Here is an 18,214-nt window from a genome sequence, read left to right as displayed (position 1 = left end):
GCCTGAAACGGCAGACTCCATTTTCGGTAGTCGGACCCATAGACATAATAAAGGATAGACGCCGCGTTGAGCGCGAGAAATGCAGGCGCCATCTTGGACCGGTCAAAACTGATGAAAACAAATGTCCCCACTCGGTGATAGTAGCCTAAACAAGATGCCTCGCTTGAATTACAGAAAGTGAGCACAAGAAAGAAGCTCTGTAAAACTTTAGCTGATCAGAGATCAGAATCAAAATCCTTTTATTTCTCTTCGGAGTAAAATGCGATTGTAAGGATGGTTAACTTTACTTTATGCATTTGAGTATTATTGTTTGCTGTTGTTGTTTGATTTTCCCTTAATTTAATACTTTTGATTGCTGTGGTTTTGTATTGAATGTGTTTTTAAATGTACCGCGCTGCAAGGCACGCATTGATTTCCTGTCTGTGTCTTGAGGAACCAACTCGAGACTAGACTGAATTTGGTATTCCCCCCCTAGTATAGAACATTGGACAACCAAGAAGACTTTGCTTTTAAATAATCCCGTCCTCTTTTAAGAGGCAATTGCCTAACAAGCTTGTGTTTTAAATTAGAGAAATAAAACATATTTTTACATGAACACTCATGTTGTCCTTCTCTTTTAATGAGATATTATATACACTGGTTTTTATTTATATTTAATGCCTTCATGGGAAACATATGTACCATGCTCGACTACTCCTCCTAAATTTCCCCGAGCTAACTCCAGTTTAGGAATAACTGCCTTTTCATGTAGTGCCCCTAATTCATGGAATGCTCTGTAGAGCAATTTAAAAATGGCTGCTCTTCCTACTCATGGTTTATTTGAATCTATTATTTCTGAATTTTAACTGTAACTGTTTTAGCTGAATTCATTGTTCATTTAGTATTTTATTTTTGCTCTTTTTTTGTATTTTGTATAGGCCTACTTTATTTAAATTAATATATTTTATCCTATTTTATTTCTGTTCTCTGTTTATGTTATCCCTGTGATTGTCTTTATTGTGTATGCTCGTCACTGTAAATGAATAAATATATTTATATATAGCCTAATCATATATTGTTAACTTATTAAAATAGCTGACTTTACTGCCCCTATCTGTTTCTGCTTCTCTATCATATTTAGTCTATAGTGTGTGATTTGCAAAAATATCATAGCCTACATCACATATCATAAAGGTGACCAGACGTCCCCATTGTTGGTTGCCTGTCCCTGGCTAAACAGAAACAACTACCTGTTCCCGTTTTGTTGACACCTCATTAGGTTTTTCAATCAGATTGCTAGTCAAACTGGAAATGTCTCCGTTTTCCCCCTTTTCGGGGGATGTTCCTCGTTTTGATCTCGGACGTCTGGTTACTTATAGGCTATCATATCAGAATCTTCTATGACTGTAAAGCCCACTATGAATATTAAAACACGTCAAAACTTGTGCCCTGTATCTTAGCTACATGTATGATCTTTGCAGCAAAGAAAACCGCGTGAAAATCAGTTTTGGTATTTAATGAGATATGATTAATTACATGTGCTGACAGTTCATTGCACCTGCCAAACAGACTACACTGAGTGGAACGTTCAAGATGGCGGCCCCACGGCTCGTCAGCGCCAATAGGCAGTAGCGGCCAACGCGGCGTCTATCCTTTATTATGTCTATGGTCGGACCGGTGTGTCCTGGCCTTAAGGGGCCCTTTACATGGTGAAAACGTGACAGTTTTCCCATTTTTGGTTTAAAAATTTTACGCAATTGATTTGAGAATCAATTGTTTCCTCCCTGGGAGTTGATTTCAAAACTTTGCGGTTTCATGCCTGCGTTTGTTGTTTTCATGTGAATGCTAGTGTTTCATGTAAATGATATTCGCATCGCGGATGCACCGTTTTGCGTTTTAGATAAACAGCACCTAAGTCAGTCAATCAGTGATGAAAATATCAAGCACAAGTCTTGACATATTTGCTTATATTTGCCTGTGACTGGAATAAATTACGTTTTCTGTTGTGCAAGAACATGGCACTTCATCGATCAGAGCTAGTTTGTTTCGCCAGGTTTGGTTCTCAGACGCTTTTTGACACATCATTAGTCCCAATGAGAAATGCCTGACATCTTTGGGAGGAAAATTCCAACTGTTTAGTGGAAGAGTTCATTGTTGTCATGATGCTATTTTTATGTCATGGAGTGACTGGCTTAAAACAGTTTTATAGTTGTGCCAAGGTCAGAATTTAACTCAAAAAAGTATGTGTCAGTTTGGTTAAAATTGGAGTATATTTATCTTCCCAATCTCATGAATGAATGGGGTATACTGGAGACTTCCATGGCGCCTGCAGGTTGCCTTTTATAGATCCCTATTAATGTAACCGCCCCATCCAACAGTAGGCATGCTAAATTGTTAGCATGCTAAATAGTTTGAATTGAGCTAAAAGCACAGCTGATTGTACTTATGTCTGACACGGTCAAAGTCAAGCAGAGACTGATGTAAAGACATAAGCCGATGCGTAATGAGTATTATAGCCTGACATTGTCATAGAAAATAAGCCTCTTTTTTTCTTTTGTCCAGTTGCCCCAGCTGTCCTTCTAGCTCTCTGTATTCAACCACCTTAACATTCTACTGTTCCCTTAGGGAGCAGGAAGCTTCTGTGCAATGTGTTAGTCACCCAGCGAGATCTGGTTGTTTGCTGTCTGTTGTGGTTTTATCCTTCTCCAACTGCAGGCGTGTCATCCCTAAAACCAGATAACTATTAGAGAGAATACTAGAGAAAGCTAGCACTGCAGGCAAAGGTGTGATTGAGTACATCATTATAGCCTTGGTCTCCATCTGAGTCAAACTTCAAAAATGACTCAAGTGTTGCACATCTAGGCCAACTGACAATTATGTGCGATGATGAATTCTGCTAATCGGCCTGTAAACCAAGCAGTGCTCCTCACTTTTTTCATCATTAACGTTGTACAATTGTATGGTCACAAAATATTGATTCTTTTTATTTATTTATTTTCTTGTAGGAAGAAGCGTTTGCAGGATTTGGAGTCGATGAGCATAAAAGAATACAGAGCCTATCAACAACCTCGTCAGGTAAAGTTCTTTTAGACTCTAAACAGTAACTCCATCAGTGACATTGCTGTTGTTTTGAGATACCATTATCTAAAGGTTAACTTTATGTAATGACTGCATCATTGCATGCTATCTAAATGTCCGCTGTTTTGTTCTCTGTTTTTGTCAGTGTCCCCACCCATACAAGAAAAGAAACCCAGAGGCCGTCCCCCACGTGCCCAGACTGCACAGAAAGCTGCTGCAAGTCTACCTTCCCCCTCCTCCCTTCCCTCCCCCACACAGGCCAAACCTGAAGGCCCTGAACGGCCGGCAGAGAAAGTGAAAAGGCTGCCTGGGAGGCCACCTGGCACGGGGGAAAAGAGAAGGGGACGACCTCCATCTTCAAGTAGCAAGAAAGCTTGGAGTACAGGCAGCCATGCAGCCGGGGATGCCAGTAGACAGGCTGGGGCTGAGCTGGGCATGGACACAGAGGAGGACAAGGACAGAAAGGGCGCCAAGAGGACGCCACCTCACGACACTGAACCCAAGCTCCCCAAAGGTGGGCGGGCTGAATCCAAAGTTACCAACCTGAAGAGGCTGAAGGAGACAAAACTCGCCCCTCTCAAGTCACGGCTTAAGACTTTGCCAGGTGTACCCCGACGCAGACGTGGCCGACCGCCCTCAGCCGAGCGACTGAAAGCTGAGGCGGCTGCTGCTGCTGCTGCTGCCGCCGCCACGCAGCTGTCTACCTCCATTGAATGTGGGGAAGGGAAACATAAGGTCTTTCGGGTCAGAGGGGGCGATCGAGGCACGGAACCAAACACTCCTCAACAGTCCATGCTGAGGGATGGGGATGGTGCAGAGGACTCTTCCAATTCACCTGCCTCCCCATCTCACTCCAAGCCAGGCCGGACAGTGGGTCTCAGAAAAAGCCCTCGCCATCGAAAGCCCGTCAGAATTGTCCCCTCTTCAAAACGCACCGATGCAACCATCGCTAAACAGCTGTTGCAGCGTGCTAAGAAAGGAGCTCAGAAGCGACTGGAGAAAGAAGCTGTGTCCATCGGGGGGAACAGTGGGTCAAGAGTCATCGAGGCTGGCATCAGGAAGACCCAACTGAAGAACATCAGGCAGTTCATCATGCCTGTGGTCAGCACAGTCTCCCTTCGCATCATCAAAACCCCCAAGCGCTTCATTGAAGACGAGGGCAACTTTGGGAGCCCTCCGTCCCATATGAAGGTGGCACGTTTAGAACCAACCCCCTCGACTGTCTCAACACCTGCCCAGCCCACCTCCACGATCTCCTCTTCCCCCTCTCCTGCACTGGTCTCCGCCACACTTGCTGTTACTAGCACAGGCACTGCTGCTACGGTTGACTCCCTCCCCCCTCCTCCACCTCCCGCCCCCACCCCGAGCGTTCAATCAACCGCTGCTTCAATCAGTCTGCTCAACAGCAACGGCAACAATGGCGCCAATGGGCGCTTTAGCAGTAGCGCGGCGTCGTGTGGCTCGAGCGCTGTGTCGCAGCATTCCTCCCAGCTCTCCTCTGCAGAGTCTTCCAGGTCCAGCAGTCCCAGCTTGGACGACTCGTCGTGCGACTCCCAGGCTTCCGAGGCCACGCAGGCTCTGTCTGAGCCCGAGGATCACTCTCCATCCTCGCAAGGAGAGAGAGAGGCTAACCTCTTACACAGCTCACAACCTCCCTCGCCCCCCTCAGAGCCAGAGCCGGAGCACGAGCACATGTTGGCAGAGATGAGTCGACGGGGTCGGAGAGGACAGGGGGTCGGCCGGGGGAGGGGGAGAGAGACTGTAGCCACTGGGGCTAAAAAGCCTATCATAAGTCCACAGACCGGAGTGCTGATGTCTGCCTCTGCACTTTTAAATTCCCAGCAGACTTCATCCACAGCGTCCTCCTCATCGTCACCTCCGCCTCCCCCTCTCCTCACCCCTCCACAGCCTTCCCAGTCAGGTTCCTCCAACACAGCTACTGTCAGTGAACACCACGCGCAGTCGCCCTGGATGTCTCACCCCATGTCACAGTTCATGTCCGGACCTTCAGTGCTCTCCGGCTTATCAGACAAACGAAGAAGCTCGATCCTGAGGGAGCCCACCTTCCGCTGGACGTCCCTGTCCCACCCCGAACGGCAGTACTTTTCCTCAGCTAAATACGCCAAGGAGGGCCTCATCCGCAAGCCCATATTTGACAACTTCCGTCCTCCCCCTCTCACGGCTGAAGACGTGGGGCTGTTGCCCCAAGGCGTGGGCGGAGCAGGGGGAGCCGCTCCAGGTGCGTACACTGTGCCAAGCGGCGGAGCGGGAACAGGGACTCGTCTCTTTGCTCCTCTTCACTCTCACTCCCACCACCAGCAGCAGCATCAGCATCCCTCTTCGACGCGCTTTGATGCACCACTCCAGAAGCGAAGCCCGTTGCTCCGAGCGCCGCGCTTCACGCCCAGCGAGGCCCACTCTCGGATATTTGAGTCCGTCACCCTGCATTCATCTTCTGGAAGCAGCCCCGGCTCTCTCTCCCCGCACCAGACGTCCTCCAGCTCCGGCAGAACCTCGCGGCGAAGGCGGCGTCTGCTGGCGACAACACCACGGGGCCAGCCACGGTCTCCTTCCCACTCCATGACCAGACGCAGCAGCCAAATGGGAGGCCCGATACACGTGCGGAAAGGCTCCTCCGATATGTCCGCAATGACAGGCTCCGTCTCCAGTAGTAACCCCAGTTCTTTACCAGGGGTTTCTGCAAGTCCACTAGCCACTAGTGCCTTAACTCCTGCTTCTTTCAGCACCTTCTCCACCGTATCCCTGGGTCTGGCCTCACAAGGGACTCCAGATAGCAGGAGAGGGGCTGCTGGAAACCCGCCTCCTTTGCCAGCAACATCATCCACTTCCTCCCCACGTTTCTCTCTATTTCCTTCCAGTGCCCAAGACACAGGGCGAGGAGCTGGGAAAGGAGGTAAAGAAAAAAGCTTGTCATCGCCCCTGGAACCTGCTCCAAAGGAAAAAGAAAGGGATTCTGAGAAGAACCGAGAAAAGGAGAATAAGAGGGAAGGGAGAAAGGATTTGGAGAAAAGGAGTAAGTTGTCTACACCGGATGGCTCCCCCAGTGCACCTTCCAGCCTGTTTACTGTGGACGGGAGGGACTCAGAAGAAGCTGTTTTATCTCTTGCTCCAAAAAAGGCTCCAGGGAGAAAGAAATCCACATCGGTGGACTTGGTTTCCGACACTGCTTCCTCAGAGGTGCGTGGGCTTCATTCCACTGTGCCCGTCTCCATTGCTAAAGGACGTCTATCTAAGAAAGGCAGACCTTCTGAGAAAGGAGCAGATATGGAGGATGGGGAGAAGGAGAAAGAGAAACAAAGTGCTCCCAGCCAGCTGACGGCCAGCCTTCCAGGGCAGCAGGGCAGACAGCAGCTCCCTGTCTCCTCTCTAGGATCAATGTTGGCCCAAGCAGAGAAACAGCCTGTGACCGACAAGCGCGTAGTTGGATTACTGAAGAAGGCCAAAGCCCAGCTCTTTGAGATAAAGAAGAGTAAGCTGAAGCCTGCAGAGCAGACCAAGGTCCAGGTCAGTCCAGCTCTTCACGTCTTGCCTTCATAGTTAGTGTGCCTCCACAACAAACAAAAAGAAAACTTCGCAATTTATCTCATTCTCATCATCTAGCTAGCCACAAGCGAGTGACTTGGAAATGATGCTATGAATAATTGCTATAAATAGAAACCTGTGTTTGTACTCAAAATGAAACTTGATAATAGGAAAGTCCCACAGTGGGTTTTACAGAGGGGAATTCTGTTAGCCTCATTCATTATGCAGAAAGCAGCAGTGGCTGTGCTTTTTAAAATATTGTCCTTCGAATGGAATACACTCTGCTAATCTAAAGATAAGATCGGTTACATTTTTAAGAACAATTCCCTGTCCAATTTGAATTCATTATAGCACACGGCCCTATCTGTACTTTTGTTAGTACCTATCCCTCCGTCTCTGCTAAGTCATCATCATCATTATTGGACATTGACTGGAGATACAACTTTATTTGGTTTCTTGAACAATTCATATCAAATTACACTAAACTTTGAATGATATAAGTAAGATCCAGAAATGTTAAGACAATAGTTTGTTGCATTGTACATTTGTGTTGGTGTGATGGTTGTAAAAATTATAGACAATTTTTTTTAGGCACGCTCTTAAAATATCTCTTTCTCTTTTTGTGGTGCTTGTGCATAGGGTCAAGAGAGTGACTCGTCAGAGGCCTCAGTCCGTGGTCCACGCATCAAGCATGTATGTCGTCGTGCAGCTGTGGCTCTTGGCCGTAATCGGGCAGTGTTCCCCGACGACATGCCCACACTTAGTGCCTTGCCCTGGGAGGAGAGAGAGAAGATCCTATCTTCCATGGGGAATGATGGTGAGAACTGACTTCATTGACCTGCATGTGGATTTACATCATTTCTATTTGGTTATTTAAATTTATTGATTCGTCTATATAGAGTAGTTGATTATAATCCACAGGCTGAGCATGATAAATGGGGTCGAGTACACAATTACCAGCACTTCCAGATGATTCAATAGTTCAACTAAAAAACACTTAATAAAAAAATATAAAAATACAAATATAAAAAATAATCATGGGCATTCTGAACTAGGGCTTGATAAGCACCTCTGCTTGGCATGACTATTATTAGTAGGGTGATGTATTTAAATGTAAAGCACTCCGATTGACTTGCAGAACAGTCTTGGTTGAGCATTTTTTATTTATGCCACAACATCTGTGTGAGTCCCGAAAAAAGTTCTGCAGCATGCGGTCATGACAGCCTAGTCACAAGAGCAGCAAAATCCAGTCATCAGTAAGAGCACAAGTACACAGTCAAGTGGTATTAGAGGGAACATAATTTTGCTGACCTGATCCTGCTATTTTGACTGCTTTCATGCCATGTTGGAACACGTGGAGGCATGATGTCAGTGGCATATGAACAGCTCAGTTATATCCTTCCCATGTTTGCCTGGTAATTAATTCTGAGCACATCTGTGTTTTAGACTAGTTTGGACTAGACATCTCACATTGTAATGTCTGATATGGGAAAGGTATTATTATATGTTTCTAATGAAAGTGTTTCTTTTCCATTTACAACTTATTACACTGAAAGCCTCTTTGTGTCTTATACCCTGGGGAGTCAAATAAGGGCTTTACTACTGTGTATCAGTCGGATAACATCTATCAATGATGTATCTCTTTAATCAGATAAGTCATCAGTAGCAGGCTCAGAGGAAGCAGAGCCTCAGTCCCCTCCCTTAAAGCCACGAGAGACACGGCAAAAGTCCGTTCAAGAAGTTCCTCCCAAGAAGGGTCGGCGGTCGCGACGCTGTGGCCAATGCTCAGGCTGCCAAGTTCCAGAAGATTGTGGTGAATGTACCAACTGTCTGGATAAGCCCAAGTTTGGAGGACGAAACATTAAAAAGCAATGCTGCAAGTGAGTCTATGAGCTACTTCCCACAATACATTGTTGAAACTCTTCATTCTTGTTGAGTGATATTTCATAACAAATATTGTTTGTGTCGCTGTGCCCACAGGATGAGGAAGTGTCAGAACCTCCAGTGGATGCCCTCAAAGATGTTTCTTCAGAAGCAAGGCAAAGGCAAGAAAGACAAGAAAAAGAACAAGTTGTCTGAGAAGAAGGAGGGTCTCAATCCGGTCAAAGGGCCCATCTCAGAGTCTGGCCCTAAACCCGCTCCTGCACCGCCAAAGGAAGAGTCCCCCCGCAAGAAGAGTGAAACTCCTCCGCTCAAGTTGGGGGAGGAGAAGTCAAGACAGCAGCAGCAGCCATCTTCTCCGGCTCTCGCATCTTCCCCTTCCCCAGCCGAACCTCCCCAGTCCCCCGGCACAGTCCCAGCCCAGTCTCCGGCTGCGGCCCAGTCACTGGACAGCAAACAGCTCTCGACCCTGACCACTGGCGTCACCAGCAAGAAGGGACACAAGTCTTTGCCGACGTCATCTTCCTCCTCCTCCTCCTCCTCATCGTCCTCCTCTTCCACTTCCTCCTCTTCTTCCTCCTCTTCATCGTCCTCCCCGTCGTCTTCAGCCCAGAATTCCCCTTCCCAGTCCACGCCGTCTCATCCGCCGTCACAACAGCAGTCGCAATGGCCTCTCGCCAGTCAGGGGCCAGCAAAAAAGGAGGCTTCGCCCAAGATTCCCCTGAGCGAGCTCAAGAAAAAGCCACTTCAGCACTCGTCGCAACAGCTGAGCTCAACCACAACTCTTTCAGAAACAGGTAAAAAAAAAAAAAAAACTATTGCACTTTTTGATCCAGTTATTATTAATGTTATTATGTTGAAAATGAATGTTATGTATGTCCCGTCTCTTTTTCACAGTTGAATCAAAACAGTTGAAGAAGACAACTTCTCGCTCTGTTCCGCCATCACCTAAACAGAGACCAAAAGACAAGGTTAGCGTGAGCTTCAACCAAATGCTTTCTTTATTATTATTTTTAAAATTAATTTTTTTTTACATTATTGTCATCAAACTTTTAGATTTTTGCTGCACAGACAATGTATTATTTCTAATACCTACCCTTCTCTCTCCTTCTCCTCTTGTCTTCTAAAACACATGAAGCCGCTGACCACTAAAGCACCCAGCAGCAGTACTTTAAACTGGCTGGGCACTCCCTCGACTAGGGGCCAGACGAAGTCCAGAGCGCCCTGCGACGGAGTGCATCGTATCAGAGTGGATTTCAAGAGGGACCATGATGTTGAGAAGGTGTGGGAGGCTGGCGGCCTCAGCCTGCTCACCTCTGTGCCTGTCGCACCCAGGGTGATCTGCTTTTTATGTGCAAGCAGCGGAAATGTTGAGGTAAAAAGCCAGTCATTGGCTTTAAACATGTTTGCTTTTGAAAATCTGTTCCCAGTATTCTAACAAGCTCTGTCTCTCTCCCCCTAACTTTGTCTATGTGTTGTTTTGCTCCCTCTCTCTTTCTCTCCATATACAGTTTGTCTTCTGCCAGGTATGCTGTGAGCCGTTCCATCTCTTTTGCCTGGGGGAGTCGGAGCGCCCTCTCCAGGAGCAGTTTGAGAACTGGTGTTGTCGACGATGCAGATTCTGCCAGGCCTGTGGACGGCAGCACCAGAAGACCAAAGTAAGTCTTTCAGTACAGTTGTGTTAATTTGAAAGCTGTACACAAAAGGGGCTTAGTGTGGAGTGACAGCGTGTAAAGGCTGGACAATCTTCCCTTGAAAGAAGCGTGTTAGCTTTGCCAGCAGACAGCAGTTAATCAGCTTTTTGGATTCCTGCCACGGTTTTTATTCATTATCTCAAACCCTGGGTGAAATGCTCAGGGTGTGAGCCTTGTATGGTTGTCACTTTATAATTATGTATAAACATATTTGGTTTACGCAACACAATCAGACACTTGTTTGATTGTACATATTAATACATTTATAATTTACATTTGTGGGTTATTTGTCAATCTAAACCTGGCGGCAGATGATCTGTGCAAAGGAAATTGTTGTATTAAAACTATAAACTAATTTCTACCTAAAGGGCATTCATTGAAAATGTGATTGATTGGTTTTGCCACAAAAGCAGCAGGTTTCTGGTACTCTCTGATTCCACTAAACGCTTTGAGGCCAAGTGTTAATGGACCTTCAAACGGCTGCAGATATATCACATCTTGCACAATCTGAACTCCTGCTTTAAGCTGCCCTTTAGAGTTGTCTTTTCCAAACCAACAAAGTGTCTGTTGACAGTCTTGTGTAGCTCATCAAACATTCTCACACATTGTTGGTACCCTTGAGGTCTTAACAAACATGCTGAGTGGATTTCCTTCCTCAAAAAAACATTTGCAAGAGCCTGCATTGTTTACATCCCGTCATACAAGCTAGGATTATTTTTCTCTACTGCCTCTGCTGGCACATTGCTCTGTGTTTTAGTGCTGCCACCTCTAGATCAGAGGAATAGTGTGAAACCATTGGCAGGACATTGTATTATGTCACCTGCACCAGACAAACAAAACTCAGACACACATTTAAAAAATATTGCTCCATTGCGTTACTAGTGGTCAAAAGCTCCCCAGGTTATCTTGAATGCCCTAAACCAGGGGTGCCCACTAGGTCGATCGAGGGTAGTGTGGGTCGATCGCGTGGCATTCTTAAAAAACAAACAAACAATTTTTTTATTTTTTTTTATTTTTTATTTTTTAAACTATGAAAGAGCGAACGAGCCGTGCGAGCATGCGCCGACGTTCGGTGTAGGGAGAGAGGACACCACTTTCTATTTTGACATACAGTACATCAGTTTGTTAGCCAGTGAGCTAACCAAAGTGAATCCAAGTCAAGGAAGTGGAGAGGCTTCTGCACTGTGACAAATTCTACTATGTAAAATACAGCCAGAGAGAGGAAGACTGTTCAGACAAACAGACCACCACATATTCTAGTGGGACAGAAGTGATCATTGAGATGAATTTTTTTTTGTATGACTATAATTCTGCCTTTAAGATCAACCTATATGCATTTGTGTATATTTCTTGCTCTTTTAAATTAGAATAGCTTAAGCCTTCCTAGCCTAATACATAACATCACCACCAACAAAAACATTTATAACAATTATGATATTGTATCGGACAGTATCGGTATCGACCGATATCCAAAACCCTGATATCAGAATCGGATCGGAACTAAAAATAGTGGATCGGTGCATCTCTAGGTTCATGCAGTTATGCAAGGTACACCAACTTATATTGTACATTCATTTTTAATATGTTTAAATAAATATGTACAGGCTTGTTTGGTTTGCGGTGCAGAACTTTCACTTTTATTTAAGAAGTATTTTATTTATTGGAGACTTTGGTTGTATGCAGCAGTTTTTTCTTTTCTATACTGGAAAATACCTTTAGGCTGCAATTCTGCACACATTTTTCCTCTTAACTGAGAACCGTGACTTTTGACCCCTAATAGTAGGTGGTAGCTCACTTTGACTTGGTCATTTTCAAAGTAGCTCACAAGCTGAAAAACAGTGGGCACATATTTCTCACTCTAGATGTTTTTAATAATGATGTTCATGAAGCTTACTATGAATGTGATCCTGAATAAAGTGTGGAGAGCCCTGTAGCAAAATCTTAGATACACTTACCTTTTAAAAATGCTGTAACGTTGCATCCAACGCCTTCTATTTATTTCACTGATTGAGGAATTTTGGCCTTTGTCATTGTAGCAGCAGCTGCTAGAGTGCGATAAGTGCCGTAACAGCTATCACCCGGAGTGCCTGGGTCCTAACCACCCTACCAGACCAACCAAGAAGAAGAGAGTCTGGGTACGGACTCGTTTTCACTCTCTCACCTTTGTGTAACTGTAACAGGTTCACCCGTGCCTGACCAAACTTTAACATCACACTAACACATCTTTACCACATCTTAACCTCTCTTTCTGTTCACACAATATAACTGCTTCTCACTATTGTGCTACTTGCATTCATGGGACACTCCCGCAGGCAATATCTATGAAAACATTTCACTCACTTTCACACTGTCCATACTCTTTAAACAACCTCTTTCAAGTATCTGCCACTTGTTTATTTGTCTCCTTTGTTTGTTTTTTCAGGTCTGTACCAAGTGTGTGCGCTGTAAGAGTTGTGGAGCCACTAAACCTGGGAAGTCCTGGGATGCCCAGTGGTCACATGACTTCTCCATGTGTCATGACTGTGCCAAACTCTTTGCAAAAGGTATGTGACAAGCTTGTGGATCCCAAAATGTTGTTCACTGTTGAGCAGTATATAGATGCACCAATGGTAGTCTGAGATGAGAATATGTAGAATATAATTAAAATATGACCTTTTCTTTTTGATGTTAAAATTTAAAAAACATCTCCTGTTATCATGTATTTTCTCATAGGAAACTTCTGCCCACTGTGTGATAAGTGCTATGACGATGATGATTACGACAGCAAAATGATGGAGTGTGGCCGATGTAATCACTGGGTTCACGCTAAGTGTGAGAATCTGACAGGTCAGTTTGCCCCCCCAAAAGAAGTTGGGCGATTTTCATATTACACATGCACACGTTACCTCATATACAGTATGGCCTTCACAAGTAGACACCTGTATTAAATATTTTGCAGCAACAAGACTCAATTTGCCTGGTCAGTCGTCAGTGTCTGTGCTGCTGAGTGACAGGCTGTCCTGTGAGTGCTGTCATGTTGACGAAAGGCTGAAAAACCTCTAATTACAGGAGCAATAATGACCTGTCATCTTTTTTGCCTAACGCGCAGATGAAATGTATGAGCTGCTATCAAAGCTGCCAGAGAGTGTTGCCTACACGTGTACCAAATGTACCGAACGCCATCCTGCCGAGTGGAGGACAGCGCTCCAGAGGGATTTTCAGGGCTGCGTCCGCCATGTCCTCACCGCACTGCTCAACTCACGCACATCCTCGCACCTGCTTCGCTACAGACAGGTTAGATAAACACATATTCTGTTCCCTCATCGGCGCTTTCAGACCAAATTGCTTTACCAGTGTGTTTGAAAGCATTTAATTGAAGAAAGATTTTTTTTATTGAATGAAATCATAGTTAGTAGTAAGCCTATTTAATATTCACTTTTCATTAATCCTTTAATTAATGGTGGATCTAAGCTTTTGCATGGGGCTGCATTCATGAATACAAAGTAAAAGTTTATGGAAGCAGCTGAAGCCACAACCACAGCTAAACTAGCATGCATAACTGTCTGTTTTTTTTTGGGGGGTGGCAGGCGGTGAAGCCCCCGGAGCTGAATCCAGAGACAGAAGAGAGTCTTCCATCCCGTCGTTCCCCAGAGGGACCAGATCCTCCAGTCCTGACAGAAGTCGCAGACACAACTCCCAGTGACTCTCCTCCAGACCTGGAGTCTGTTGAGAAAAAGATGGATCAGGGCAGCTATAAAGCAGTGGTATGTGTGTGTGTGTTGTCTCTAAAGCCACGTCTCTGCTCTTCTGACAAACGGGAGTCCTTACTCAAAAGTAGTTAACGTGTCTTTACATATACTGTACATGTATTGTAGGATGGGTTGGATCTGTGTTTTAACCATTACACTCCATACATATTTTCTCTCCAAGCTGGAGTTTAGTGATGACATCGTCCGAATCATTCAGATGGCCATCAACAGTGACGGTGGCCAGCCCGAGAGCAGGAAAGCCAACAGCATGGTCAAGTCTTTTTTCATTCGGGTAAGATCCTAAAATCAGTCATCTCAGCAACCAGAGTACAGTGCATTTCACAAGTGCTTATAAATTCCACAGTTCAATCAACCACTTGTACACTTTTGGTTCACATCAGGCAGTTTGTCTGTTTTTGTTATGCCACCGATATTTACACACTCGCACACAGATTTTATACTTTTGAAAATTGTATTATTATATTTCCTCGTGCTCTACCTCTCTCCATGAGGCAAGTATAGGTTCAGCATGTGGGCTAACGTTTGGCAACATCAAACTTTTGTTGTGCTACAATATTACTAACCACCATCTTGCCTCAAATGCTGGTCTGTGGAAGTTCATAAAACGGATGGTTTTGCAGATGTCATAAAGTATTTTCTTCTGTTTCAGCAAATGGACCGCATCTTCCCATGGTTCAAAGTCAAGGAGTCCCGCTTCTGGGAAAGGCAAAACGTCTCTGCCAAGTGAGTGTCTATTGCACCACATTCAACACAAGAGCTTGTGCCATTTACATAGTGTTCAGTGTACCCTATTCAACCAAGTAACCCATCACATTCAGTATAGCCATCATTTATCTTGTAGATTACTTTTACAGTGTTATGATGTCACTATTCGAGAATTAAAGTACAATCCACAACAACTGGCAAAAGTAATGAACAACAAGTTCATTATTATATATAGCTTTATTTAAAATTAAAGCTCTAACTAATTTATGAACAAAGTCTTAAAGTGAATATATAAGCAAGGCAGCTCTAAATCTTAAAAGAAAATGTTGTAGACTGGCGGCGTGAGTCGTGTTTTGTAATTACAGAGAAGAACATTTGAATTTAATACTCCTGTAACGTGAACACGACCAAAGAGCCTGGAGAAGAACTGCAGCTCTCAGGAACTTTAGGTCTATAATTATTAAAATGAGGAGCAATAGATGTGGTTTCTTTGGGAGATGCTGTACCAACCCTCTGAGGGAACCAGAAAGCAATGAACTAATATTTATAAAAATGTGTGGGGGTCTGTACTGACCACCACTGAATAAGATTAGTGAAGAATAACAGCCAAGGGGCAAGATCAATGACATATGGTGGACATCTTTTCGAGTGGTTACGTTGTGTGTGTGATCTATTTAGTTTAGGGAGTCACAACTAAAACACTTTGTCTGCTGCGACTTCGGAAACCTAAAGAGACTCTTTTAACAACTTAAGAAATTAGTGACTGAGTAAAGTAGATCGATTTTAAAATGGTTTTTCTGTCAACACGCCCTATCTGAGGACAATGACTGATTAGAGGTCCCAGTCAAGATTTAATGGGGCAGTAATGAAATTGATTCAACAGTTCCTCCGATTTAAAGAGCCCACTGCACAGCTTAACGGCAAGTGTAAGTGGCTAATAGACGATTGGAGGCCCATACACTTACTGAGTGATTATTAAAATACTGTATCTTCTGGATAGTTAAGTGTTTAGCAGTGTGTTACCTGAAACATATTCTTGGATGACAGTAAATTTTGATTTTGATTTTGATATTGATTGTTGCACATGCCCTTGCATCAATAATTTATTACAAAATGATCATCTTGAATAATTGATGCTATTTACAGAGATGAATTATCATTTGGCATGATTTGAATGAATAGCGGAAAGCTCATAGACTGCTCGGAATATTGAATCCCCCCCACACACACACTGTGTCACTCGCTCACTTACAGTACATTTAGCGATCAGCTTTCCCAGACCATTTATTCTGCCCTGTCCTCCAGGCATTGTGGGAGGCAAAACATATGAGTGTCAAATTTCACTTGAAGGTCTCTTTGATACATATTTGTGGTCTCATTGTGGTTTGCTTGTCAGTTTCCTCTGTTGCGTTATGTATCAGTGCCTCAGTCCAGGACATTATTGAACCATCTAGTGAATCCTGTGGCCATGACTGGTGAGATGGTTTTTAAAGAAAGAGACTGCACATCACACCAGCAGTTACCCAGCCTTTGCTTGACTTGGCAAATGTCCCTGGATGTGTTTCACTGCTCACTCACTACTTTGTAGATGTTCCTGGGGGGGGGGGGGATGCTGAGAGGCTCATAGCAACGGAAATAGTCTTTTAATATATGTATCTTATGAATCATCAGAAAGCATCTGTCACATAATCTTGATTTCTATTTTTATTAACAGCTCACTAATAACAGATGTTTCTATTTTATTTAAAATGTTCGGCTTTGTAAATGTGAAAAATCAAATTTGTCATTTTACACAACAATTTGTTATGTAATATGATGTTTACCAATAGTGCGTGTTTCTGTCTGCCGTATAGCAGTGGGCTCCTCCCGAACGCGGTGCTGCCACCGTCCCTAGACCACAACTACGCCCAGTGGCAGGAGAGACAGGAGCTTTCCCGCGCTGAGCACCCCAGCCTCATGAAAAAGATCATCCCAGCTCCCCGACCCAAGAGTGAACCAGATTCTCCAGCCTCCCCTCCTCCTCTCCCTCCATCGCTACCCCCACCACCCCCACTTCTACCTGGTAAGGCAGTTTGCAAACTATAGCCCCTTTTACACAGCCAGTGAAAGCCGGGAAAATGCCGGAATTTCGGCCCTCCGCCCTGCTGTATAAATGCGACCGTTGCGGAACGAGGGAAGAAAGGTGCGAGAGATTGTTCCGGGAATTTTACTTCCTCGCGGGGTAGTAAGATTCCCGACACAATCAGTTCCGCCTCTCTGTTTAAATGCTCCAGCTTGTTGTTGCGGAACAGGGGGGCGTTTGACGTTCCATAGCCTACGTTCTGAACATGCGACCATGTTAGCAGTTGAAGGACGTGTGTTTAACATTAATCACGGCGGCCTGATGTCCTGTAAAAATCACCAAATAAAAGGAACGGCGTATAATCTAGCTGATCATAAGGTCCGTTGCTCAATCCAAACCCCGCGCTTCATTTTGCAGAGTGTATGAGTCTATTTCTGCCCAGGAGAAGTTGTACAATGGGAAAGCTAGGCTAGGCTAAGCTAGGCTGCAACCGGATCACCGCCGCTATTATTATTTTAAGCCTGAGCATATATCCACACTTTATTTCTGCCTACAGTAACGTGACTTCACACACTGTGTGTATGTGTATGTCTGATTGGCAGATATCTGCCCTCACAAAGAGACTCGCTCACAGCCAACCTGTCACACAAACACACACACAGACACAGAGGTGAAGCGGATTGATTTTGTCAGTTTTGACGTGTGTTTAACATTAATCACGGCGGCCTGATGTCCCGTAAAAATCAACAAATAAAAGGAACGGCGTATAATCTAGCTGGTCATAAGGTCCGCTGCTCAATCCAAACCCCGCGCTTCATTTTGCAGAGTGTATGAGTCTATTTCTGTCCAGGAGAAGTTGTACAATGGGAAAACTAGGCTAGGCTAAGCCAGGCTGCGACCGGATCGCCGCCGCTATTATTATCCTAAGTCTGAGCGTATATCCATACTTTATTTCTGCCTACAGTAACGTGACTTCACACACTGTGTGTATGTGTATGTCTATGTCTGATTGGCAGATCTCTGCCCTCACAAAGAGACCCGCTCACCAACTTGTCACACAAACACACACACACACACAGACACAGAGGTGAAGCGGATTGATTTTGTCAGTTTGGTTAACAGTCCCAGTGATGTTGGACTCAGCGCGTAGCGAGATCAACCGGCACATCGTGGGGACAGTAAAATACGGCCCTCTTACTGCAAGCTCCAGCACTCATCTGCTCTCAATTCACCGGCCAGTGTTGTTGTTGTAAAGCAGCTGACTGGCGCGGCGCTAAATGTTTACATCACACCTGACGCTGTTTACAAGCACCTCTTTCATTCCGGAATGCTGTGTAAAAGGAGCTACTGATGCGCCAGCAGGCCGGCGTTGCTTGGTTCTGTGTAAATAACACAGAAGCAAGCAAAGCCGGCATTTTGGAGTGATGTTGTTCCGTCAATATGCCTCAATCTCTGTGTAAAAGGGGCAAGCGACTACAAATCCTCATTGTTTTGCATGTCTTGTTTTTTTACTGGTTTTTACA

At 44.8% G+C, this 18,214-nt stretch overlaps 1 protein-coding gene across 1 annotated transcript in view; it reads left to right on the top strand.

The window, feature by feature from the left end:
* kmt2a (lysine (K)-specific methyltransferase 2A) overlaps positions 1 to 18,214 on the top strand; it is a gene marked incomplete at its 5' end in the record, with an annotated part of 47,035 nt that overhangs the window by 8,031 nt on the left and 20,790 nt on the right. Inside the window, 16 exons of the mRNA XM_080025260.1 lie at positions 2,985 to 3,054; positions 3,203 to 6,582; positions 7,240 to 7,417; positions 8,252 to 8,480; positions 8,581 to 9,278; positions 9,379 to 9,452; positions 9,620 to 9,856; positions 9,993 to 10,139; positions 12,212 to 12,310; positions 12,598 to 12,718; positions 12,888 to 13,001; positions 13,264 to 13,448; positions 13,742 to 13,918; positions 14,085 to 14,195; positions 14,574 to 14,647; positions 16,486 to 16,691. Coding sequence (XP_079881386.1) covers positions 2,985 to 3,054; positions 3,203 to 6,582; positions 7,240 to 7,417; positions 8,252 to 8,480; positions 8,581 to 9,278; positions 9,379 to 9,452; positions 9,620 to 9,856; positions 9,993 to 10,139; positions 12,212 to 12,310; positions 12,598 to 12,718; positions 12,888 to 13,001; positions 13,264 to 13,448; positions 13,742 to 13,918; positions 14,085 to 14,195; positions 14,574 to 14,647; positions 16,486 to 16,691 — 6,100 coding nt within the window. The remainder of the gene's footprint in view (positions 1 to 2,984; positions 3,055 to 3,202; positions 6,583 to 7,239; positions 7,418 to 8,251; positions 8,481 to 8,580; positions 9,279 to 9,378; positions 9,453 to 9,619; positions 9,857 to 9,992; positions 10,140 to 12,211; positions 12,311 to 12,597; positions 12,719 to 12,887; positions 13,002 to 13,263; positions 13,449 to 13,741; positions 13,919 to 14,084; positions 14,196 to 14,573; positions 14,648 to 16,485; positions 16,692 to 18,214) is intronic.

This window comes from Ammodytes marinus (assembly GCF_949987685.1).
Source record: "Ammodytes marinus genome assembly, chromosome: 3".
NCBI lineage: Eukaryota > Metazoa > Chordata > Actinopteri > Uranoscopiformes > Ammodytidae > Ammodytes > Ammodytes marinus.
Note: the sequence above shows the minus strand (reverse complement) of the source record. Positions and strands in the feature narration are given on the sequence as shown.